Source organism: Procambarus clarkii, chromosome 70 (assembly GCF_040958095.1).
Source record: "Procambarus clarkii isolate CNS0578487 chromosome 70, FALCON_Pclarkii_2.0, whole genome shotgun sequence".
Lineage (NCBI taxonomy): Eukaryota > Metazoa > Arthropoda > Malacostraca > Decapoda > Cambaridae > Procambarus > Procambarus clarkii.
The window spans coordinates 21,988,180-22,015,816 of record NC_091219.1 but is presented as its reverse complement, the minus strand read 5'-3'; the positions used below and the strand labels follow the sequence as shown (position 1 = coordinate 22,015,816).

At 48.4% G+C, this 27,637-nt stretch overlaps 1 protein-coding gene across 2 annotated transcripts in view; it reads right to left on the bottom strand.

Moving 5' to 3' along the window:
• Positions 1-27,163, bottom strand: part of LOC123775302 (uncharacterized) — a 65,607-nt gene extending 38,444 nt beyond the window's left edge. The window contains exons 1-6 of one of the 2 annotated variants that reach the window (XM_069311645.1): positions 26,353-27,163; positions 15,085-15,268; positions 10,572-10,747; positions 9,312-9,477; positions 6,755-7,690; positions 4,917-6,034 (exon numbers count right to left, since the gene is read on the bottom strand). In XM_069311645.1, coding sequence (XP_069167746.1) covers positions 4,917-6,034; positions 6,755-7,690; positions 9,312-9,477; positions 10,572-10,747; positions 15,085-15,267 — 2,579 coding nt within the window. In that variant the 5' untranslated portion in view covers position 15,268; positions 26,353-27,163. Of the gene's footprint in view, positions 1-4,916; positions 6,035-6,754; positions 7,691-9,311; positions 9,478-10,571; positions 10,748-15,084; positions 15,269-22,122; positions 22,500-26,352 lie in introns of those variants that run through there. The other variant, XM_069311644.1, reaches the window with a different exon arrangement.
• Positions 27,164-27,637: the final 474 nt, after the last annotated feature.

The window sequence follows — 27,637 nt, the reverse complement described above, 5'->3', positions numbered from 1 at the left end:
ACCACTTGGCTAATTTACCAAATAGCTCAGGGCCGGCGGGCTGGCTATGTACTGTAGAAGGGGGCAGGATGGGGGGCTGTATAAGGGGAGGTGGTAGATGGGGGCAGGATGAGGGGGGCCCGGTAGAAGCGGGCAGGATAGGGGGGCCCGGTAGAAGCGGGCAGGATAGGGGGGCCGGTAGAAGCGGGCAGGATAGGGGGGCGGTTGAAGGGGGAGAGGGAGCAGGAGGGGGAAGCAGTCAGAGAAGAACATCCATTCATGCTGGAGAAAATAGGGAGAGGAGCGGAAAAAAGAAACAATTGTCCACAGTCAGCACTAGACAAAGAGGGAAACAGCGAGAATAATACAATATGTCGGAGCTTACATTTCTCCGAAAGCTGAGGCATTTTCTTAACAAAATAGAAAGTAATAAGGAACAATGAATAAAAAGTAAAACAAAAAACGCAAAAAACTTCTAATGAAATTATCTATATAAATAAAAATGTAAATGTTCATATGTTCAAAATCGCTAATCTCCGAAAGTTCTTCACCGATTGCTTTGGAATTTCGACACAACGTTCCATTCGCATCCGAGCGGGTTTTTATATACACACTATATAGATGTCACGTCTGTGACGGGAAAAAACATGTATTTTTTTAATAACAATGTTTTTTTCATGTGTTTATCGTGTGAGGGAAGTCTTCGAAATCCCATTACTGATTGCTTTGAAATTTTGACAAAATGCTGCATTCGAATAGGCGCGTGTTTTTATATGCCTACTATATACATGCCTCACCTGTGACAGGAAAAAACATTTAAAAAAAAATGCACCATCTGTTGGACGTAAGAGCAACACAAGCTATCCTAAATATGTTACGATTTCATTTCAATGTTTCCAATTGCATTGATAAATTGAATTTTCATAGATTTTGATTTATTTTCATTTTGATTTATTTATTTTGTGTGACATTGCGTTGGAATTCAGCTGTGATGTTTACCATACCGTTCATTTCATGAGTATAAATATATATACATTTTCATTTTTATCATTTCTTTCTTTAACGGTTTTTCTTATATTTCGGTGATGGGAACAATTTCAGATCATTTGATATTCCCAGTTTTCTGATGGGAACATCAGATCATTTCAGAATGCATGGGACGAGGGAGTGGGGAGGACAAGGGGGTGGGAGTGGGGGATGGTAGGGAGGACGAGGGGACGGGGGAAAGGGGTAATGATATGGAGGACAAGGGGAGGGGAGTTGGGGATAGGGGAAAGAAGAATAGTGGGGAGGACAAAAGAACGGTGGAGTGGGAGATGGGTGGGAGGACAAAGGGACGGGGGGAGGGGCGGAATGGTTGTGAGGACGAGGGGTCGGGGTAGAAGGAATGGTGGGGAGGATCGGGAGACAGGGAAAGGTTGCTGTGGCTCAACATCGCGTGGCCGGGTACAGCAGGTGTGTGTACTATATATATATATATATATATATATATATATATATATATATATATATATATATATCAACCCGTCCTCGACTCAAGTCCATTACATCCAGCGGTCGACCCCACAGACGCATTCATAAATTTTAACATGCTGTTCATTCAAAACGGGAATTTTCTCAGTATAAATTAATATTATAATATATTGGCATATTGTGTATATATAGGCATAGGATAGGTTAGGTTAGGTGTTTAGGTTCTGTTGGCGACTATTTGTATTTGTAGTACGTGGGTGAAGCATTTATAGCGTTGTGATTCGAACAAAATTCGTCAGTGAAGCACTTGTTCCGGATATGTTCGACCGTCAGCAGTTGTGAGTCGTGTGTAAACTGCTTTTCATTCATAAACAGGGAGTTTGGCGGGTGCATGGAATCACTTTTGGATCTTTGTTTCGAGGACGGGCTGATATTAATTATATATATATATATATATATATATATATATATATATATATATATATATATATATATATATATATATATATATATAATATATATATATATATATATATATATATATATATATATATATATATATATATATATATATATATATATATATATATATCTCAAACACGGATTCACGCAAGTCAAAGAATAGGTTACCGACAAGTTAAGCACTCGCTATCACCCCTCCCTTGGCACCTCCTTGGTGACCTTCTCCTTCCATCGCTGACCTGCCATCCCACCACCTTCGTCTTCCCCTCACAGACCTCTTCCCCTCTCGCATCCCTTTCTTCTAGTCACACTTCCTCTCTTTATCTTCACTCACTCTTCCAACGACCTTCTCTCCTCCTCCCCCCCCTCTCTCTCTCCCCTTTCCCCATCCTGAACCTCCGCCCCTCCCCCTCCCGCCCCACTTTACATAATATGACTGCTTGAGGCGCGGCTCAGACCCACAGTCTCCACCACCTGCGGCTCAGACCCACAGTCTCCACCACCTGCGGCTCAGACCCACAGTCTCCACCACCTGCGGCTCAGACCCACAGTCTCCACCACCTGCGGCTCAGACCCACAGTCTCCACCACCTGCGGCTCAGACCCACAGTCTCCACCACCTGCGGCACAGACCCACAGTCTCCACCACCTGCGGCACAGACCCACAGTCTCCACCACCTGCGGCTCAGACCCACAGTCTCCACCACCTGCGGCACAGACCCACAGTCTCCACCACCTGCGGCACAGACCCACAGTCTCTACCACCTGCGGCACAGACCCACAGTCTCCACCACCTGCGGCACAGACCCACAGTCTCCACCACCTGCGGCTCAGACCCACAGTCTCCACCACCTGCGGCTCAGACCCACAGTCTCCACCACCTGCGGCACAGACCCACAGTCTCCACCACCTGCGGCTCAGACCCACAGTCTCCACCACCTGCGGCACAGACCCACAGTCTCCACCACCTGCGGCTCAGACCCACAGTCTCCACCACCTGCGGCACAGACCCACAGTCTCCACCACCTGCGGCACAGACCCACAGTCTCCACCACCTGCGGCTCAGACCCACAGTCTCCACCACCTGCGGCACAGACCCACAGTCTCCACCACCTGCGGCACAGACCCACAGTCTCCACCACCTGCGGCACAGACCCACAGTCTCCACCACCTGCGGCACAGACCCACAGTCTCCACCACCTGCGGCTCAGACCCACAGTCTCCACCACCTGCGCTTTTGGCCTTCCCAACAACATATTTGGAGACATTCAATCACAATGAAACACAATCATTGAATTTTATGATCCACTGAACTAAGAATTTATTTTTTCATTTAATGGCAATTAATAAAGGAATTGAGTATAATAAATTATTTCAGTAATTACCACTGCAAAAGTACAATGACGAAAAATATTACTAGAAGATGATCCAAAATGGTGGAGGAACTGACGGGGGAATGTGGCCGGCCAATTTGGGAACCATGCCCCTGTTACCTAGCAGTAAATAGGTACCTGGGTGTTAGTCAGCTGTCACGGGCTGCTTCCTGGGGGTGGAGGCCTGGTCGAGGACCGGGCCGCGGGGACACTAAAGCGACGAAATCATCTCAAGATAAGATAACCACTGTACAAATATAAAGGGAATTACTATCCGAGCTCTCTTAGTGGCCAAAAAAGAGAACTTGATAAACACCTTTAGAGGATACCTGATCAACTGGGCTGTGAGTCATATGTCAAACTGCGAGCAGCGGTGTATAACAGCTTGGTGAACTAGACTATAAATCAGGAGGCCTGTTCAGTGACTGGATCGCTAGATCATTGGTTCCCGGAAGAAGCATGTGGAAGATACCTCATCACCACAGAAGCTACAACTGATTGATTAGATTTCCCTGAATATCCCCATAATCAAATTTCTTCTTCTATATCAATATATTTTATTTTGGAATGCCTTTATTTATTATTTTGTCCGGGCGCCCTGAGGGTAAATTTCTCTTTCTTCAGCAGCTCATCTCGGCCATCATATGGTTATCTTGAGATGATTTCGAGGCTTTAGTGTCCCCGCGGCCCGGTCCTCGACCAGGCCTCCACCCCCAGGAAGCAGCCAGTGACAGCTGACTAACACCCAGGTACCTATTTACTGCTAGGTAACAGGGGCATTCAGGGTGAAAGAAACTTTGCCCATTTGTTTCTGCCTCGTGCGGGAATCGAACCCGCGCCACAGAATTACGAGTCCTGCGCGCTATCCACCAGGCTACGAGGCCCCACCTGTCGTAGTGATGGTAAGGTTTTCATTTAATTGTTTGCCCAACAAAATGCAGAGTTGTTTCTATAAATTTGTGTCAACATTATTTAATTCCCCAACCACTTGGGCTGGACGGTAGAGCGCCGGTCTGCTTCATGCAGGTCAGCGTTCAATTCCCGACCGCCCAAGTGTTAGGCACCATTCCTTTCCCCCCGTCCCATCCCAGATTCTTATCCTGATCCCTTCCAAGTGCATATAGTTGTAATGGATTGGCGCTTTCCCTGATAATTCCCTCCCCCCACCCCCTCCCGAACAATTACGCATAGACGTATACCCAGCATGAATAATTATGCACAGAGGAATACCCAGCATGAATAATTATGCACAGAGGAATACCCAGCATGAATAATTATGCACAGAGGCATACCCAGCATGAGAAATTATGCACAAAGGAATACATAGCATGAATAATTATACATAGTGGTATGCCCAGCATGAATTAACTGAGCAGTGTTTGGGCTCAATAGCATTAGGGTTCCTTGTTACGAGTCGTGATATGAGCCCATAGCCTTACCTTTTACCATAGGTGGATTCAGCAGGAGAATATAAGCCTACCTGGTACCATGATCTAGTTCAGCAAGAGAATTAAGCCCTAGCTGTTTGTATGGGCCGACTTATGAAGAGTATTAAGCTCTCACCGGTTTTGCCAACAGGAAGAAACAAAAGAGAAACAAGAGAGAATAAAGGACGGGGTTGGGTACTCACCTGTCGTAGATGAGATGGACGGTGAGGTGTCCCGTCACCTGTCCGCACGTGTCCTCCAGCTCCCCGAGAGTGACGGACGTGTCCGAGCTGACAGAGTCGCACGACATGGCTCTCTTCAGCGTCTGTCCGGCCTCGAAGCTCCCGGCCAGGCCGGCCGAGTTGGGCGGGGTGTTGGAGAACCCGGCCGAGCTGGGCGGCGTGTCTCCGAACGTCAGCTGGGACGAGGCCGAGTTAGGAGGCGTGGCGGTGACGAGTCCGGCCGAGCTGGGAGGTGTGTCGAGCGAGAGTCTGCGACTGGTGCTGAGAGTGAAGACTGTGGGCGGCGCTGGCGACACGTCCGCCGACGCCCGTCTGCTGCTGTAGAGGTTCCTGAGGGTGACGGAGGTGGGCGGCGTGCTGCTGCTGGAGGCTGCTGCTGCTGGGCGCCCGCTGCTGTACAGGGCGTGGGGCGCGGCCGAGGTAGAAGGCGTGTCCGACGAGTCGTACGCCGTCCTGGGTGGCGTGGCTGGCAAGGTGGCAGAGGCGGGCGGCGTGTCCATGTAGTCCGGGGAGCCTCGGACTACGTCCTCCTGGTCTGGGATCTGCCGCAGGCGAGCACTCAGTGACGCTATGTACTCCCGCACTCGCCTCGCACTCGCGTCCTCCTCGCACTCCACCGCACTCTCCTCACCCCGGCGGGAGGCCGAGGTTGTGTGTGTTCTGTGAGGAGCCTCCTTAACCGCGTCGTGGAGGAGGAAGACTTCCTCTTCCTCCTCCTCCTCCACACTCCTCAGCCCTCCTGGCTCTTCCCTCCCTCCTCCTCCTCCTCCTCCACTTCCAACATGCACTACGAATGGGTTCCTCCCTCCCGTCCCTCCCTCGTGGCCCTCCTCCCTCGCAGCACTGGAGGAGGGAGCCTCGGACGGCCACCAGTCCTGCGACACGTCGCGATCCGTCGGGGCTCCCAGCTGCCTCATCCTGGCCTCCACCTCGGCAAGGCGGGAAGCTATGTGGGGGGAGCGGGGGGACAGCGGGTAGGTTGCTGTGTTAGGGGGCGTGGCTGGCACCTCGTAACTCCGCCCAACCGGGTCAGAGGTCACGTGGGCTTCCATGGAGGTCTCCTCACGTGATACGACCTCCTGCAAGAATTATGAGGGACATGGTGATCACTCTCGTACATGTACATCAAAGTACACACACACACACACTGATTTGAGAGATTAGGTAGCTAATATATTGAACAGAAAAAACATTATGGAAACTAGAGATGCAAATGAGCCACAGAGCTGTCAGGAACAACTTCTTGCAGATAATTCTTAAAAAAAATTAAATGGGTAGATGACCCTCAATAATTATACAAGAGCAGAGGCAAGAGAGAAGAGTTATTGCATTAAGTCAACCACCACCCTGGAAGCACATTCAGGGTCATGAGTGACCCCTGTTGTACCTAAAATTTGTACTTATTATGCAACATATATATATGTTATACCTAATAGGTAAAGTTGCCTAACAAGTCGAGTTTTCCTGAAATTAAATATTTTCTAACTTTTTTTATGGAATAATAGTAACCAGTTTGCTATATAAGCTTATTTTATATAAGTTTAATCAATTATATTAATTTGATCCCCTAGTACCCTGAGTTTGAATCTTGTGTGTGGGGGTCATTAAGTTATGGGGGTTCTGTATATGTCTATATACTGTATATATATTTCGGGGTTTTCTGTGTTATTAAAGTACTATTATATATGTATACGTTACTATTTATGCTGTTTTTAAAATCCTCTCTCTGTGATATTATTATTATTATAACACTACATCAATAAAATATTATTTAAAATATAGTCTGCAAAGTATCGTACCTGAGGCATGTGCGTGCTGATGGCGATGTTACCGTCGTGGCGAAGTTCAGTATCGTTCATTTCAATGATAGATTTATCGAAACTGTTGACCGCATAATTTAAACTTCCTCCTTCAAGCACTTTGTCGTTTGTCCTGTTTATGTTTTCAAAGATTTTAGTCTCTCTTTCGTTACCGGCTAGGGTGTTCTGGTTGCAAATGTCATCATCTTCTGAAATGTCAACAAAGACATCGTCCGTGGTCCCACCACTGTCGTTCAGGTTGTCTTTCTGAACGTCGTAATTACCTACGGTAAATGAATTGTACGAGGTTTTTCCAAGATTGTCGAGATTAGTGGAAAAAGTCTCATACGAAGCTTTTACGGCACCACTTGAAGCATCGAGGAAGGAAGAAGTGTCGTGCAGCATGCTCTCAGTGCCACTGGTAGAAAGGGTTGAAAAATTGTCCTGTGATGTCTTCCCAGCACTACTTAGAGCAGTGAAGGAGAAAGTCTCGTACGACGCCTTCCCAACCTCGCTGGAAGCAGTCTTTCCTCTGTTACTGAAAATATCTCCAAGAACACTGCTGCCAGCCGCCACCCTCTCCTCATCGCCGTTCATCAACGCCATCTTTGAGGTCTCAGCTTCGACTCCGCGGGGTCTGGCAGAGGCGTAAGTGTCCCAAGCAGACCCGGGACCTGGGAACGTTGCCGGAGCGAGAGAGTCCTGGCTGCTCATCCTCTCAGTTTGTACCCTACTCTCTCTGGGGTCAGGGAAACCTTCCATTGAGTGGCTCCCTGTTGCTGCAGGCGGCGCCCCAGGAGACGAGCCCGTGACGACGCCAAAGGTGTTGTGAGCGAATGATTCCTCTGATGTCTCGTCAGGAGGCACCCAAGAGGCCCTGAAGGGGTTGGTTGAGGCTCGCTTGGGGCTGCCCTGTTGTGATGATCCCAATAGCTCCTGCAACACATAAAACTCTTCTTCAGGTTCTTCCAAGATAACCAGGCTAACAATAGTCCAGGATGACCACTGCAATACTACACATGTCTGCTCATATTACCTACCAGGTTTAGGAGATAATAAAATGTATGTATCGAAAAAAATATACCGACATGGTATCACCTTATATATATCCATGCAACCAGATATAAATCTATACTTAGACAAGACATGCTGCTCTGTTCAAGCGACCTGATATACGTAACCACCGAGATGACTCCAATATACGCTGAAGCTTATACTTCCGGAGTTACTCCTCTGCTCTCACGAACAGATAAATACCACTATCCACACGACCAGAGATACTCCTGTACCCCTGAAGATCAGACACCACCATCCACACGACTAGAGATACTTCAGATCTCTGTGGATTAAATATACAGAATACATCTTTTACCCACACTCCTATTAAACTTTCGCCAATACACATGTGCATTCGCCTGCATATACTCGACCAGAAATACACCCACACTATCAAGACCAAATACACGCTTGCAGTTAGACTGTTTAATATGAAGATGTGTACACCTGTAACCATATAACCCAACAATACCTGTACCCATATAACCCAAACAACACCTGTACCCACATGACCCAAACAACACCTGTACCCACATAACCCAAACACCTGTACCCATATAACCCAAACAACACTTGTACCCACATGACCCAAACAACACCTGTACCCATATAACCCAAACAACACCTGTAACCATATAACCCAAACAACACCTGTACCCACATAACCCAAACAACACCTGTACCCATATATACCAAACAACTTTACACCTGTACCAAGTTAACCCGACTTATACCCTTGTCCCCAGAGTATTAGTTAATCGCTCATCTAGGCCTGTACAAGCATGTTTAATTTTGTACGCAAACTTAAAATACTAATCTAGGTCTATACAACACTGTGCCCAATCGTGCAGATATGCTCATCTAAGCCAACAATCCAGTTCGAAATCGAGTAGATACACCCGTTTAGGCTTACACAGGCACAAATAATATTGTACTCACATGAACAGAAGTACCCATCCATGCCCACACAGCCTTGACCAGAAGTACCCATCCATGCCCACACAGCCTTGACCAGAAGTACCCATTTATGCCCACACAGCCTTGAACAGAAGTACTCATCCATGCCCACACAGCCTTGAACAGAGGTGCCCATCCATGCCCACACAGCCTTGAACAGAAGTACCCATCCATGCCCACACAGTCTTGAACAGAAGTACCCATCCATGCCCACACAGCCTTGACCAGAAGTACTCATTTATGTACACACAGTCTTGAACAGAAGTACCCATCAATGCCCACACAGTCTTGAACAGAAGTACCCATGCATGCCCACACAGCCTTGACCAGAAGTACCCATGCATGCCCACACAGCCATGAGCACAAGTACCCATCAATGCCCACACAAGCATATATATAATCTAGAATCCATACATTCAGACAAACTCATCAAGATCTATACAAACCTATATAATCCTGTGCTCAACCAAGTAGATACACCTATCAAGTCCTATATAATCCTGTGCTATATCGTGCAGATATTCTCCTCTAGGCCTATACAAACCTTGCTGGAGTCTCTCCTGGATAGGCGTCCAGTTAGCGAGCGAGATGAATCCCGTCGGTCCAGGACTGGAGCCGGCCTGGACGGCTCAGGCGGGGTCTCTATCCCCATCCCTATACTGCTGGCAGGGGACGGCGACCCCTCCCCGCTCTCCGTCCATCCTCCCATCCTAGCCAGGGGATAGACACAGACAGTTCGTACACATTACTCTTATTAGTGTGATTTATACTTAGTAACACTTATTTCTGAGTGCTACTAAGTGTTAATGGGCGCTACTGAATGCTCCTGAGCGCTACTAAGTGCTATTGAGTGCTTCTTAGTGCTTCTCAATGCTCCTGAGCGTTACTAAGCGCTACTGAGTGCTTCTCAATGCTCTTGAGTGCTACTAAATGCTACTGAGTGCTTCTGAGTGCTACTAAGTAGCTACTGACAAGCACTCAACAGCTACTAAACGCTCCCAAGTGCTACTGAATGCTCCTTAGTGCTGATGTATGATGTATGTATGCCACCAGGCTAGTCCCCGAGCTAAGGGGTATGAACTACGAGGAAAGATTACTGGAACCAAACCTCACATCAATGGAAAAGAAAAGGGATAGGCGAGACATAATCACTACCTATAAAATTCTCAGAGGAATTGACAGTGTAGATTCTGAATGATAAACTATTTAACACAGATGGTTCGCAAACAAGGAGAATTTTTTTTTAGAAACTTAGGACCTGGGACCAAAGATCGGAGGCTAAACTCCCACAAGTACAACTAAGTGAGTATAACTAGGTGAGTACAGCTAGGTGAGTACAGCTAGGCGAGTACAACTAGGCGAGTACAACTAGGCGAGTACAACTAGGTGAATTCAACTAGGTGAGTACAACCAGGTGAGTAAACCTAGGTGAGTACAACCAGGTAAGTACAAATAAGTGAGTACAACTAGGTGAGTACAACCAGGTGAGTACAACTAGGTGAGTACAACCAGGTGAGTGCAATTAGGGGAGTACAACTAGGTGAGTATACCAGACCAGTATACCCCAGGATATACCAGAGCAGTATACCCCAGGATATACCAGAGCAGTATACCCCAGGATATACCAGAGCAGTATACCCCAGGATATACCAGAGCAGTATACCCCAGGATATACCAGAGCAGTATACCCCAGGATATACCAGAGCAGTATACCCCAGGATACACCAGAGCAGTATACCCCAGGATATACCAGAGCACTATACCCCAGAATATACCAGAGCAGTATACCCCAGGAGGGGCGTACCTGGGCGGCGGGGCGGGTGCTGGTCGTAGAGGCTGGGGGGGCAGGTCGGGCTGGTCGACGGCCTCAGCGCGGGCCGGGTCGTCGCCGGGGACACTGGTCGGGTCGTCGAGGTTGGTGAAGCGCTTGTACGACCCTGTGCGGGGCCACAACCCAATCCAGTCGAGGTCGTTGTCCAGCTGCGGGAGGACACTAGTTAGGGCGTTGTTAGGAGGGTCCGGTGCCGGCAGTTACTGGAGGCTTAATTGCCTCTTGTGGTAGTTAAGGGATGCTAAGTCTCTGGATGGTTCTGCAGGGATCGCTGGTGGCAGTTTGGGCTTCGAAAATCTTTACATGCAATTATAGGCCATTAAACTCCTCAAGTGTTTATGGATTATGAACCTAAGCAACGGTTGACAGGTCATGGTAAGCAACGGTTGACAGGTCATGGTAAGCAACGGTTGACAGGGCATGATAAGCAACGGTTGACAGGGCATGATAAGCAACGGTTGACAGGGCATAAGCAACGGTTGACAGGGCATGATAAGCAACGGTTGACAGGGCATGGTAAGCAACGGTTGACAGGGCATGATAAGCAACGGTTGACAGGGCATGGTAAGCAACGGTTGACAGGGCATGCTAAGCAACGGTTGACAAGGCTTACTTAGCAACGGTTGACAGGGCATGCTAAGCAACAGTTGACAGGGCATGCTAAGCAACAGTTGACAGGGCATGCTAAACAACGGTTGACAGGGCATGCTAAACAACGATTGGCAGGGCATTGTAAACAATAGTTGACAGAGCATGATAAACAACACTTGACAGGACTAGGTAAACAATAGATGACAGGTATGTTAAACAACGGTTGAAAGTCAAGACAACAACATCTGTTTCCTGGCGATTTACAATGCATAACCAACAGGGCTCCATTAAGGAACATATAACCTCTTCCCACAACCAGACCATCACCAGAGAAGTCTTAACAAAAAACACAGAAAACATCGATAGATACAGCGATAGCAGGCGGCTTGATATCTGCGAGGCCCTACACATTAAGAAGTCAACACCAGCAATCAACAGCCAATTAATGCACAACTATATTCTACCCACTTCAAGACTCCGCACCAATATAGAAGCATCAAGAAATATGGGCCAATAGGCCCTTTGCAGTTACTTCCATTCTTCCCTTTAACTTACAAAATATTATACCCATTGTTTCGTGTTCTGTCATGTGTTGAAAGTTTGTTTTCACCTCATCCAAAACTGTTGTAACTTATCACCTCACCCAAAAGCAGGTAAAAAATCGAAGCTGTTTAAACTCTGTTTAGTTATAGTTGTGTGTGTTTAAACTAAAGTCTTTGAAAATGTAATAAGTTATTACGAAATGCGTTCAAGTGTCGCGTCAGACTAGAAATAAAAATGAATTTTGGAGAATTGATTTTTCAGTTACCATCAACAGTGAAAAGAAATATAAGAAATATTGAGAAAATTCGTGTTAGAATTATTAATCTTACTTTTTCGGTCATATTTAATAATATATATATATACATGTGTGTATTATATATATATATATATATATATATATATATATATATATATATATATATATATATATATATCCCGGCAATGGGAAACGGCTCTGGCAAGGTTGCATATTGGCCATACTCGCTTAACTCATGGTCACTTAATGGAGCGCTGCCCTGCTCCTTATTGTTTGAAATGCATTGTCCCTCCTACGGTCGTGCATATCCTTGTTGAATATCCAGACTTCTGGGACGAGCGTGTGTCTTGTTTTCCAACCGCCTCACGCGGTCGCTTGTCCCTCGTTAGAATTCTTGGTGACGTGGATACTCGTGGACGGCCACGAGGACACATAACTCTTAAGAGTACGCAGTTTGTTACCAGTATCAGAAGACCAACAAGCCTGCCAACGGGTAAGGATGGAGGAATGGATAACTGGGGTAAAATTCGGAATAAGGAATAGCTTTACGAGAGATAGGACAAGAGTGGACAACTTCCCTGGTGGCAGCATCCGCACGATCATTTAAAGAGACACCAATATGGCTGGGAACCAAGCAAAACTCAAGTGACTTAAATTTACTGTGAATAAGAAACAGCCAATGCTGGAGCTCGACAACCACTGGATGAACCAGATTTAAAGGACCCGAGAGCCACGAAGGCACTACGAGAGTCAACAACAACTACAAAGGAAGACTGACAATGAGAAACCAGGAGATGAAGCAGAAACCAGGGAGTGCACCTCAGCAAGGCAGCAACCGAGAGGGAAGCGGGGGCCAAAGAGACCTTCAAAGCAGGAACAGGGGGCGGATTCACCGAAACAGAATGGGACGGAGAAAGAGAGTAAGAGGTAGGGGGCGAGGAAGAAAGCAAAGCCTTCTTACCTACCGAAGAGGAGGAAGGAGAGGAGACAGGCGTCCCAGCAACAATGTACTGGGCAACAGTCTAGTGTCTCAACAGGTGAAGCAGAACGAGAGCAAACACGACGGCCGTTGGTAGAGCAATGGACATCAGCCCGCACTGACAGTCGGCGTTTAGAGCCAACACAGAGGAGAAGGATCGGAGTGAGACGAGAAAGAAGTCATAGAAGAAATGACAGACTGGGCAGAAAGAAGGGGAACCCCAGACAGAAGACCAGGATGGGGGACCCTTCGGGACAGAACTCAAAGGAACAGAGGAGGGGGCGGTGGGCGTGTCAGGATCTAAGGCCTGGAAACGGTTTTGAGTCTGAGGAAGGTGAGAAGGACGAGGAGAGGAAGAGCGCAACATGCGAGCATAAGAGACGTTAGCATAAGGTGGGAGACGGCAATCTTGGCGCCTCACCTCAGGAAAAGAAACTCTCCCGGTGCTTCAAGTTGAGGACGGCTGCCTCAAGCTTGTAATGTATACACAGACGGGAGAAGGTAGGGTGGGCCTCACCGCATATGAGGCAGCGAGCCTGGGGAGAAGTGCACTCCGACTTAGAGTGACCTTCGCCCCCACACAGAGGACAGAGAGAGAGAGTAGCGGAGGGCACCATGCCCAAACCTCCAGCACGAGCCAAGGAGAGGGAATGTACTCCTGCACGGAGCACCTGGCACCAGCAAGAATGACAGGGCGGAACGGTCCTACCATCAAAGGTAATCTTCACAACCCGAAGGGGTTGACAGCGATGACCACGAGGGGGACGAGTAAATGAGTCTACCTGGAGGACAGAATGGTCCTGTGCATCGAGGATATGCCGAGTAACTTCGTTTAAGTCCTGGAAATTCCGAACACCGGTTGCAACATGGGGTGGGAGGAGAATAGTGCCAACACTGACATTCAACCGAGCGTTCTTGTAGACCCGAACAGGGGTCTCGCCATGGCAGGATAAGGTGGCTAAGCGGGAGGCTGCATCCTGAGAAGGAACAGCAACGACATGTGTACCGAGACGGGTGGGGTGGAAGGTAACAGAGGCATCTACTGAATCAACAAGGTGCCAATGGAGGGAGAAATCATCAGAAGCGTAGAATTCAGAGGGAGGAGATCAAAGTATTTGGCCCACGAAGCGGGACCAAACAAAGTTTGATACGCATCAGTATGGGAAAGAATCAAGCGAGTGTGGCCGTGGCGAGGACGGCGTTGAGAACCCCCCAGAGAGAGGGGTTAAAAGGCACAGTAATCACAACTAGAGACTGGGCAGTGTCAGGGGACGAGGTGGTCACCACTGGGGGCTTGGGGCTCGACCCAACCACAGAGGAGGAAGGGGAGCCGAGGGGAGTAGTCAGGAGAGTCAAAGGAGGAGCAAGGTCGGGGCCCAATGCAGTGGAGGCTACAGAGCCTGGTCTTCCAACACAGGCAGACTCCGGGGCTAGGTCGCGAAGGTAAAAGAGGAACATTAAGTGACATGGATACGAGAGGAAAGACATTCATTCACGAATGTGCCCCCACACCCACCACGGAGCCACAATTAGAGGCTGGACACCCAACAAGAGAAAAGTTGCCAATCTTGCTGGGGCCCCCCAGGGGGTGCGTCGTGAGTATACACCCCACAAAAAGCCACCTTAAGAACCGTCAGTCCATCGACATTGGGTTCAGTGAAGAAAGGAGGATTGACAATAAAAAGGTCCCCTCACTCGAGACGTTGGGTACTACAGTTCTACGGGTGCAAGAGTATGCCTCCTCAAACACCCGGCCGTCAAAACAAAAGAAGGCCGAAAGAATGATCAAAACAGTCGGTCAGCAGGAAATGACAATTAGAAAGAAGAAGAGGGGGGGGGGGGGTGGGAAGAAAAACGAAAACATAAGGAAAATGAAAAGGCGTCCAGCAAAATTTGTGAAGACAGCAGCAGGAGCAGAAGGCCACAAAAGGACAAAGGACTGACTCATTGAGCATCGCACTCCGACAGCCGCCCACCAAGCCCCCTCAGGGCATCAACAGGCCGGACAGCGAGGGGGGACTCACCAAGTAGCTGTAGGAGCTGGGTGTGACTCACCAAGTAGCTGTGGATGCTGGGTGTGACTCACCAAGTAGCACTGGGTGCTGGGAGGGACTCACCAGGTAGCTGCGTGTGCTGGAGGTTCGCTGGGATCGACAAAGCTGTACCTTCTCCTCCCTGGCAGCCCTGAGGTAAGCGAGTGCCCAGGTCCAGATGCCCAGGTATCGGGCCAGAAGTGCCAGCAGCCCTGTGATGCTGGCACACCCCACCACCGTCACCACCACAGCCCATCCAGAGCCCATCCTGCAACAGACAAATTAACAAAGCTATTCAAACATAAACAACCCATTAGATGCAAATTTGGATGTTTTGATTGAGATTATGGTTGTACAAACAATGTTTGGTGCGGATAAAAAAAAATGTAAATGACATTCCTATTTATTGTTATTATTAACTGATATAATAATAATAATGGTAATATTAATAATTATTGTGATAATGTTAGAGGTGAGTGTGCCCTGGAGTACTGCGATCAGACTACTCCCGTGTGGAAAATGACTCGTGTGATTTATATTTAGTTTATATTAGTTTATATGTTAACTTATATTTTACGTTAATTTAGATATATCTATAGCAAATTGTACGATGTTTGAAGTTGACTGATCTAAAATCCCTACAAATCACTTTCCTTCACATTCTGGTTGGAGGAGGGGGGGGGGGGATTATGATTTACATATATAGTATATCAATATAAATATTTGATTAGTAGACATTCACTATAGGTACAAGTCTACATATGTTAGTAACTGACATTTAACACAACTACAGCTTATCTATATTATAATGGGCCTGGTCCTCCAGTTATGAACACGGATGATCACACCAAATAATCCTGGTGGGTGAGGCTAGTATAAGCATATGTTACTGGGGTACCAGGTAGATGCAATTCTCCTCCTCCTCCTCCAATTACACCTGTCAAAGGGCACTCACAATAATATAGTAGTAACCTAAATATGACAGCTATATCAGGGGAAATATAGTTACAATTTATTAGACGAGGTTTAAATAATAATTACCTCGTTTTGTGTCTCGACTTGTGTCCTAACTGGCTACAGTAGCTACCTAAAACATTCCTGGCCAGGAATGAAACAGCTAATAAACGGGTTTCGGAATGGACACTTTCCTTATTGTAGACGAAGTTTGTGTTGATGACGGGATGTTATTGGTCCCCTAACACTGTCGAATGGTTATAACTGTGGAAATTGTTCTGTTCCATGCGTGACTTATGTTAAATTAACAATGGCGACTGCTACCTTTTTTTTTTTTTTTATTTTGATAAAAGAAATATACAAAGTATAGCACAATATACATGACATGAACCTATGAACAAGAACATAACAAAAACATAAGCAGAAACAGGCATAAAAGAGAACATTGCATAACAAGACTCCAGAAACTCCAGGGACATAAGTCTGAATACAAAATTAAACATAATAATGGACATACAACAAACGGACGCATACGGACATGGAAAGACACAACAAACATACACAGAATAAACCAGACACACACACATATACAAAATGCACACAAGTACATAAATAACACAAAGCATAAGCACATCGCACACAAATCATATAAGTAACAAACACAAATCATGGCCAAGGCCCAGGCACAACTATATGACAACCCCAAGAAAGAATCCGGGGCGAACAATGAAACACCGAGAGACACGTACCCTAAACAAACACACTTCCAGGAAAAACAGCAATCAAACCAACAAAATGAGTATCAAAACAGCCGCATTCAACCCACACATGGCACAAGCAACAGCCCACGCAGGAGCCAACACAGAAGCAAACCCACACTCACACACAACCCCACACACCAAACCGAACACACAACCACAGGAGCAACCACACACGCACCCAGCACAACCCCCCCGAGGAGGCCCACCGGAGGGCCGGGGATCTAGGATGAAAACAGAAGACCACTCACCCAAAAGCAACCCCACGCACATACCCACCCGTGAACCAACCACGAAACTCGCTCGGAAACGCACGCTGCACCCACCACCACGTGAACCGCAAACGACCCCTCAAAAACCCTAAAAGCCTAGCAACCCCATAACCCTCCCTTCGACCCACCCACACACAATACACAAAGTCAGCAACAATAAGGCAAAGCGTATGTCGAACACGGCGCGACCTCCGCGGAAAGGACAAAAACAAAAACCTCAAAAGGTCACCCCAACACCCAGGTCCACAAACCCCAACCAATACGTCCCGAAACCAATAGAGCAAACCCCGCAACCGCCCGCAAAAATAATAGACATGCAACTGTGTCTCAGGGAGACCACAGTGCACACACGCATCAGAGGCACGCAAACTCAGCATGCACAACCGTGCATTAGTCGCCAACGACAAATGCAAGAGCCAAAACAACAATTCCCGCTGTTGCGGAGCCAGAAACCGAGCCCCCAGCGCCACCCACACATCCCCCCATTTCCCCCTCCACAAACAAACCCTCCACCCGCGGTGGAATACGATGAAATAAAACCCTATACATCGCCTTGACCGACAAAGGCAGGAACCCCGGACAACGGCAGACCTCTCGAAGAATCGCCACCGCCCAAAAGTAAACCGGGGGGGGGGGGGGGTGGGGGGGTACAGACCGCCGCCTCCCGACAAACACCAAAATTCACCAAATAGCTAAACCGAACAGATCAATAATAAATACACAAACCATTGAGCCCCCACCCAACTCAAACCCGACACAACGAGACCCAAAAGAGCACCCGAGCCCTCATGAACACATCAGGAATGCCCACCCCACCCTCCTGCACAGCCAACACCAACGTCGACCGGCGAACTGGATGGTAACGACCACACACTACACATAACGATAAACCTGGCGTTCCAACCCGAAAGCCAGCTTACGATCCAGGGGGAAGCACCGAGCCACGAACCAGACCCGGGACAAAACCTTGCAATTCACAAGCAGCGCCCGCTGATAAAGCGTCAACGGGCGCACAGCCAGCAACCCAATCGCAACACCGACACTCCGGGAAACCATATCCCAATTGCAAGCCAAGGACCGCTCATAGGAAGCGAACCAGGTAAGCCCCAAAACCCGCATAGAAGCGACAACCGGAAACCATGACCCCACCCACACACGGCGAGAGGACCACCCACCAAGACCCATAAGACCGGATTTCGCACTGTTGACCTGCGCCCCAGTGGCAAACCTCTCAACCACAACTTGGACCGCCCCAACCGACCCCTCCGAGGCCACGAACAGGACGGTATCATCCGCATAACCGCAGATAGGCAACCCAAGACCCGACGGCAAACGGGGGGGGGGGGGGAGGGACGATCAACGGACATCCCTTGATCGCCCGAAAAAAAGGCTCCTGAAAGACGATATACAGGAGCATCGAAAGCGGACAACCCTGCCGCACCGAGCGACGCACAGGGAAAGAATCACTCAAAAACCCATTTACACAGACCCGACTACAACATTGAGCGTACAACATGCGCACCCAACAAACAAACAAGGGCGGAAAGCCCAGCCTCCCCAACACACGAAACACAAAATCGAGCGACACACGGTCGAAAGCCTTCGACCAATCCAGACAAATCATCACTGCCGACAAGCAAGAGTCGGACACGTACAAGAGCACATCTCAAAACACTGCATTGCAATGCAACAAGGATCGACCCGGAACACCACAAAACTGCTCCACAGAGACAACAGACGCCACAACACTGCGACACCGACCAGCCAAGACCTTAGACAGGATCTTGTAGTCTACATTCAACAAAGTAATGGGCCGCCAGTTTGAGAACCGTAAATCGCCCGACTTCGGGAGAAGCCGCACAATCCCAACGCACTGAGACATAGGCAGAACACACTCCCGAAGACAAGACCGGACCACCTCCAGCAGAACATCCCCAACACATCCCAAAAGGCGACATAGAACTCAATAGGAAGACCATCCAAACCCGGCACCTTCCTAGAACGAAATGACCGCACCACCACAAGCAGCTCCGCCAAGGAGACCTCTTTCACCAGACCAGCACACTCCGCAACCGACAACCCAGGAAGGCACCGACCCAAGAAATCCTCCGCAAGTGCGCCGTCCCCAGCCACCTCCGCATACAGCGCAGCCAACTCCTGCCGAACATAGTGCAACACCCTACCAGTGTCTGAAACAACGGTCCCTTCTGGCCGTTGCAGGGCTGTAAAAAGAACAGAGTCCCGCGCGGCCCGTACCTTACTTAAGAGAAACGGAGACAGTCCCGTCTACCCTCTCACTTACATGAGTCCTCACACGCACACCCTCCGCCCACTCACTCCGCAACCCGCATATACGCGCCTTGCAGTCCACATTCTTATCAAAACAATCAACACCAGCATCGTACCTTACATACCACCTCGACAGCTGCGCCTGCAACAACCGCAGCAACCCAAAGTGCCCAGCAGCCTCGCGTTTAGCAACCACGCGAAAAAACAAACGACACTGCACCTTACACCACTCCCACCACTCCAAGACAGACAAACTCACAACACCGGGTCGAATCCCGACCCACCAACACCGAAACTGACGACAAACACGCGGAGAACAAAACAACCCACAGTTTAGCTTCCACCACCTCGCACCTGACTGGGCACCCCAACCCGGACCACCCCAAACTGTGGTCGGAGAATGCAACCGGGACAGTGCGAAAATCATACACTGAACATTCCCCACCATTGACATACACCCTATCAATCCGCGAACGCACCCCACGTGCAGCAAAAGTAAACGACAGCCCTCCACCAAAGAGCACAGCAGCGTCCCGGAAACCGCAGGAACGCACTACCTCCAGCAGCGCACCCGAGGCATTCTGCGGACGAGTGCTACAACAATCCCGTGCACTCGTCACACAATTGAAGTCCCCTCCAAAAATCATGCTACGCATATCATGGTGCAAGAAAGGGAGAATTCCCACCCGAAAAAACTCCTCCCTCTCCCGACGACGCGCCGCACCCGAGGGGGCGTACACCATCAAGAACGGAATGACGACCCCTAAAAACTCCACCCGCACAAATAACACCCGCCCATCCTCGTCCAACTCCGTGTGAAGCACAGAAGGAGGCCCTACGAGAGAATAACATAAGGGTCCCCCCGAAAGGCGTCCTCGGCGGGTTAAGCACCACATGATAATGCACGCTCAGACACTGCAACACAGACACATCATGCACATTATGCTCCTGTATGAGAGCCACATCCACACGTTGCTCCTTCAAAACATCCAACAGGCCCAACTGGACCCCAAGAGCATTCAAACCCCGAACATTCAAGGACACACATACAACGGAGGGCGCCATCGGGACAACCTCAGGACACCCCCAACCCGTTGCGACACACTGGCTGCACATCATCCTGGACCCCAGGGCGATCACAGTGAACACCGCCAGTCGCCGTACCCAGCCTCACGGATGAGCCCTCCGCCGGAGCCGCAGAGCCCCCACCAACTGGATCAAGGGCAGAAGCCCCCCGACAGCCATCTTTAGACAACACGACCACCAGGTCTCGGTCACCGCGATAAGCCACCCACCCAAGGGTGCCACCATCAGGAGGAGCAGCTGCCGTCACTGGAGGCACCACAGAAGAAACATCCTCGATGTCCTCGCCCGCAACCTCCATCCCAACACCGCCCTCCGCCCACAACCGACGAGGCGACGTATCCTGAGCTGAACGACGGCTCTTCACATGAGGCTGCTGATCGTCAGTAGAACGACCCCCAGCAAGGGGTGCTCCAGAAGAACCCGACGTGGGCGGGCCCAAAGCTGAGGCAGCACGGACACACGCAACCTCCACAGCATGGGGCCACAGCCTACCACCACGCCCGGAGACCGGAGCAGAAGGAGCAGTCCCAGAAAGCGGGAGAGCACATTCCGGCTCACAGGGGGGCATCCACCACGGACGTCGAGGCAAGCGCAGCTGACGAACCACTGGACGAGGCGACCTTCGCAGATGACGAGGGAGTCGACGCAGAGTCAGAGGGCAGGGAGGAGGACACACACCCCACCACCCCAGCATCCCCGGGCAGCAGACAATCTTCAGCAGGGGAAGTAGGCACCACACCAACAGCAGCAGCCGAGGACCGCACAGAAGCCTCCGGCCGCGGATGCACCTCCGCCACCACCGAACGAAGAACCCCCGAGGCAGGAGCTCCTGTTCCCACAGAGCACACCGGGGAAGCAGACGTACTATGTCCCGACCAAACAGGGACATAGGGAGCACTTGCCGAACCCGCTGCAGGAACCACCCCAGGCACCTCGCCAGGGCGAGAAACGACGAGGAAGCCCCCCGTGTCTTCAAAAGGGGGAAGTCACCCTCCAAGAAAACGGAGGGAGCCTCAGCTCGAGGAGCATCACATCTCGCCGCCACATGGCCCTCAGCACCACACCAGAAACAAGTGCGAGTCTGGCCCTGATAAAATACTCTGAACGAGAGCCCATGGATGGTTGAAGCGATGAAACTGCACCACTCCATACCTCTAAACACAACCCGCAGCTCTACCTCAGATAACGTCACCGGTACATCATGCACTCACGTACTGCATGGCCCCCCAGGGATTCGAAATGGCCACAGACACAGCCGTGTCTTTTTTTTTTTTATTATTTTCTACCACAGACGTGGCCACACATTTACAATGCTAACCAGCATATATACATTTTCTTCTGTCCTCCATGGACAGGGTTAGAGAAGTGTTAAACATATAGTTCAAGGGTTTATTGAACACAACCACAGAAGGTCATTCGGTGCTTTTAAAATGCTAAGCTAACCTACATACGTAAATACATAGATACACAGATTTACGTATGCCCTACATAAAGTGTTAGATGTGTCTTTTACATAGTGTCATTAATGTACATTCACAAAGGTGAAATGTAATTCTGATCAGCTTCCATATATACTTTGTACCCATACATATACATACACACACACACATATACATACATATATACACACACATGCATTCACATACATTTGTCTCATTTACTCTGACAGGGTGAGGTAGCTGATAAAGAAACTAGTGTGCAATTAAGCACTTAATCACTGAAGGTGATGAAGGTGCTTTTACAAGCTCAGGTTATATAGTTACATCATATATATACAAGCCGTGTCGGTGACTGGAACCGAGTGGCCGGCCCAACGCGCCACAAACTCCTTGTACAGCGAGCTCCTGCAGAAGGTCACCGCCACCCGGTATGGAAAAGCTTCTCCAGCCCTATCAAATCCTGGACATCCACTTGAAGCACATCGATGACAGCAACTTCCACAAGCGCCCAGTCCACATCCCCCGAGAATTCAAGGCACGCTGTGTCCACCCGCCGTACGCGGGACACACCACCAACCACCAGCCGGGCCCTCCGGCCAGCGGGCGCACCACACCACATCCACACCCGCCTCCATTCAGCACCAGGCGACAACTGGCAGGTCAAACGAGCACGTCCTGGCCCTCTGGTGGCCAGTGAGCGAATCCATGGCGACTGCTACTGGTCCTCCTCCCACTGACACCTTGGCTGTCTGGTCCAGATATCGTCAAGAAGTAGGAAAAATGGGCCTACAATTACTCTATTTTAGTACTGATAATTATGTTGGTTCAAGGAATTTTTTTTATAATGTTTACAGTCCAAAGACTGCTGTATTAAGAATGATTCCCATTATTAGGTAGTAAATTTAATGGCGACATATGGCAATTATATCCTCGTTTTCTTATAACTAAAATTCCACTGTGCCTCACATTCTATAAGTTAATTTGTTATTAGTAAATTAGCAGCCATATTATCTGCATATTGTATTGAAAGTTAGTAAATGGTGTCGATTTTTCCGACAACGCCTGTACTCACCTAATTGTACTCACCTAATTGTGCTTGCGGGGGTTGAGCTCTGGCTCTTTGGTCCCGCCTCACATGCCTCTCAACTGTCAATCAACAGGTGTACAGGTTCCTGAGCCTATTGGGCTCTATTATATCAACACATGAAACTGTGTATGGAGTCAGCCTCCACCACATCACTTCCTAATGCATTCCATTTATCAACCACTCTGACACTAAAAAAAGTTCTTTCTAATATCTCTATGGCTCATTTGGGCGCTCAGTTTCCACCTGTGTCCCCTAGTGCGTGTGCCCCTTGTGTTAAATAGCCTATCTCTATCTACCCTATCAATTCCCTTGAGAATCTTGAATGTGGTGATCATGTCCCCCCTAACTCTTCTGTCTTCCAGCGAAGTGAGGTTTAATTCTCATAGCCCCTCCTCGTAGCTCATACCTCTCAGCCTGTGAAACATCTACTATAATTTCGTCCTTAAGTTACTACCAGAGGCAAAAGGCTATGAAGATAATTGTATATAGACTTTTCCAGGAGACAGGAGAGAGGATGAAAATCACATCACCGAAACTCTTACATCTGCTGGCTGTCTCACGGAGGCACCATGTATATCTTCCTTGCATAAGACTAGAGAATTAACACTGCTAAGCAACCCAGCAGTTCCCATATTAAGAGAGGAAATTTATGACAATTTGTCTCTATTTGAACATTTTTTAAGTAAATTGAACTGGCTTAACTAGAGATGTATAACACAAATACTCGCAAATCAGGTCTACAATTGATTACTCGCCATACGACTATATAACAGTAGGAAGGGATCAGGATAAGGATTTGGGATGGGACGGGGGAAGGAATGGTGGCCAACCACTTTGGGAGGACAGTAGAGCGACGATCTCACTTCATGCAGGTCGACGTTTAATCCCCGACCGTCCAAGTGGTTGGGCAACATTCCTTCCCCCCCCCCTCGTCCTATCCCAAATCCTTATCCTGACCCCTTTAAGTGCCATATAGTCATATTGGATTGGCGATTTCCTCTGGTAGTTCCCTTCCCCTTCGCACTAATTTGTGATTCCTGGCCACAGGTTCTCCTGCAGATGTCAGACCAGAGTGGCGACAGGACTGTGCATCAGGTGAGAAGAATTGTTACTGATCTCGACCCACTGCCGAACATGAGGTTCCCAACACACGAGGGATGTGGCTCGTCTCTGTAGTCTACAACGTTCATAAATGAACGCATCCATTTAGTGTATAAAAAAAACATTTCTATAGAACAAATTACCATAAAGAGTGGCTTTAAATCAGATGTTTTCTTGTCATGAAGAAAGCAATTCGGACGCTCTTAAAAATCTAAAGTACAAAAAATGATGGCAAGAATTATAAGAACAGGTTGCTGACCAAAACATACGCTTACTTCAGCCATTAAGAAACCTTTGCAAATGAAACCTTGCAGTTTTACTGAATTTTTCTTCTAATAAAAAACAAAATTATTCACTAAAATATTGAATTACTGTCACCACTGGCAGTATTAACAGTGGTGACAGTAACAACAATTGTGGTAGTAACAACAGTGGTGGTAGTAACAACAATTGTGGTAGTAACAACAGTGGTGGTAGTAACAACAATTGTGGTAGTAACAACAGTGGTGGTAGTAACAACAATTGTGGTAGTAACAACAGTGGTGGAAGTAACAACAATTGTGGTAGTAACAACAGTGGTGGTAGTAACAACAATTGTGGTAGTAACAGTGGTGGTAGTAACAACAATTGTGGCAGTAACAACAGTGGTGGTAGTAACAACAATGGTGTCAGTAACGATAGTGGTGGCAGTAACTATACTGCTGACAGTGGTGGCAGTAACAACAGTGGTGGCAGTAACAACGGTGGTGGCAGTAACAACGGTGGTGGCAGTAACAACAATTGTGGCAGTAACAACAATGGTGCCAGTAACGATAGTGGTGGCAGTAACTATACTGCTGACAGTGGTGGCAGTAACTATACTGCTGACAGTGGTGGCAGTAACTATACTGCTGACAGTGGTGGCAGTAACAATAATGGCGGCAGTAACGACAGTGGTGGCAGTAACAACAGTGGCGGCAGTAACAACAGTGGCGGCAGTGTCAGCAACAATGACGGAAGTAACAACAGTGGTGGCAGTGTCAGCAACAATGACGGCATTTCAACAGTGGTGGCAGTGTCAGCAACAATGACGGCATAACAACAGTGGCGGCAGTGTCAGCAACAATGACGGCAGTAACGACAGTGGCGGCAGTGTCAGCAACAATGACGGCATAACAACAGTGGGTGAGAGTATCAGCAACTATAAACGTACCACATATAACATGAGTGAGCGCCTATCATAAAACATGCCATGTTAATGTTCCAGTATTTATGCTGCCCATCACGGTGATAATACTCTGGTGTTTCCCTGGTCACGTTATTACCAGCACCTCCCCCCCCCTCCCGTCCCGCTCGCCCTGGAACATTACTTGTAAATTCTTTCTGCTTTATATAATCTGGAGTTACGATTAATGTTTTCCAAGTAGGCAGTCATCTTACTGACGCTTATGTTCATGTATATGTTCTCGCTCTCTCACTGCGCTACCTTACTGATGAGCGTTCATGTTCATGCAGACTGTTCTTCTCTGCAATGCGCTCTTTTTACTGAAGTGCGTTCTTATTTCTGCCGCGCATCCACGTTCTTGAAGAGGTTTCGTCCCAACATTGTTCACATTTCTTCTGTGCATTTACGTTCTGTGAAATATAAATCTTATTCCGTGTGGCAGTGAACAGGAGCAGCAACCTCACTTTAATTCGACTTTATTCAATTACTCCGAGAAGGCAAAATTGCATGGTTTTGCCACTTAAGGTATTAATAATATGCTATAGAGTGCTATGTTAATGGAGTGGGGGGGGAGGTCAATGTCACTGTGTGAAGAGGTCAATCTCCCACTCCTATGGACAAACAGGGTCAGATCCCATTCATGGGGTCATAGGGGTCAACCACCTTGAGTCATCGGAAGTCAGGTGCTCCTCCTCACGTTGTAGGGAGTTGGAGGAGGTGTTAGCCTTTGACCTCATATTCGTGGGGAATATGGAGAACCATATCTTCAAAAAATACGTTGTAAAATTAGGTCCAGCTTGTTGAGTTGTAACAAAATGTTGGAGGTTTCCTCCTGCCTACATCTGTCAAGCACCTGTGATTACGTCAGGTGTAGTACAGATGTGCAGGTCACGTGGGACGGGTGTGTGACATGAAGACGCCAAATTCTTCCTTCATGTTTATTTTGATTCTAGATAATATACTGGGTCAACCTCCTCCCCCCCCTCCCACCACCACCCCCATCGATCACAACCACTCTAGGCCTAAAACTCTTAATTCCTGGGCGGCGCGCCAGAGAGAGAGGCTTTGCAACAGAAGCGCTCAACAGGCCGTAAGAACGACCCTGGCTAGCCTGCCTACCTTGACCTCCAGCAAGCGAGGCGGGAACGGCTGTGGCACTGACCTGGCGGTAGGTGGCAGAGCGCGGTGGACTCCCAGGCCTGGCTTTCACATCCCGCCGACACCCTCTCACCACACTGCTCACCGACACACTGATCCCCGCCCGCCACACGCGCCCCCTTTATTGATTCCGGACACCAGCGCATGGGCACTAAACCGGCCACACTCGGACTCACACACACATACTAATTCCCTCACACACTCATATTCATACAAACACACACACTAGTGTTGTCTTCCTCCCAGAGACTTGCTGGCATATGACCGCATGGCTCGTGTCGGTGTGGCTGGCAACATGTGTCGTCCAGGGGAACGCGGTCAGTCATTGATGCAACAGTCCTGAAGCTGTCTTGCCAGAGGGAGGGAGAGAGGGAGGGAGGCTACAGGTGGCAGAGCCGGGGATTGTCGACCACCTTCACTATCGCTTCTACCACCACCATTATCACTATAATCACAACCATCATCACAGCAGTATAATCACCAATGTCACTACCATCACCACCACAATCTTCAATGTCACTACCACCACCACCACCACAATCACCAATGTCATTACCACCACCACAACCAAAATCACCAGTGTCACTACCACCACCACCACCACAATCACCAATGTCACTACCACCACCACCACCACAATCACCAATGTCACTACCACCACTACCACCACAGCAGCCACCACAACATCACCACAACATCAGCACCACTCCATTAAATGTTAACATGCTACAACAACATAATTCAAATTTCTCAGCTTCTCAAGCCTGACAACAGAGTGGACAGCGCTTCGGATTCGTAGTCCGATTTTCCAGGTTCGATCCCCGGTATAGGCGGAAACAAATGAGCAGAGTCTCTTTCATCCTGATGCCTCTGTTACCTAGCAGTAAAGAGGTATCTGGGAGTTAGACAGCTGCTACGGGTTGCTCCCCGGGGTTGGTAACAAAAAGAAGACCTGGTCGAGGACCGGGCCGCGGGGACGCTAAGCCCCGAAATCATCTCAAGATAACTTTTCCCCCTGTCTTATCTCGACGGCGGAATAGCATTTTATTTTACTTAGTCGTTATAGTATTGAAGTTATAGTTCAGAGACAGACGACTTCTGCTCCACTTGTCAGGGTTCAATTGGAATCATTATATATGGAATATTATATAATTGAACTCATCAGCATTATTACAATTACTTTTGTTACAATTATCTCCTGTATATCAGTAGATTCTGCCTGTTCCTTACTACCTCAGTATCAGCATGCTCCAACATCAATACTCGACATCAAAAAACAACAACAATAC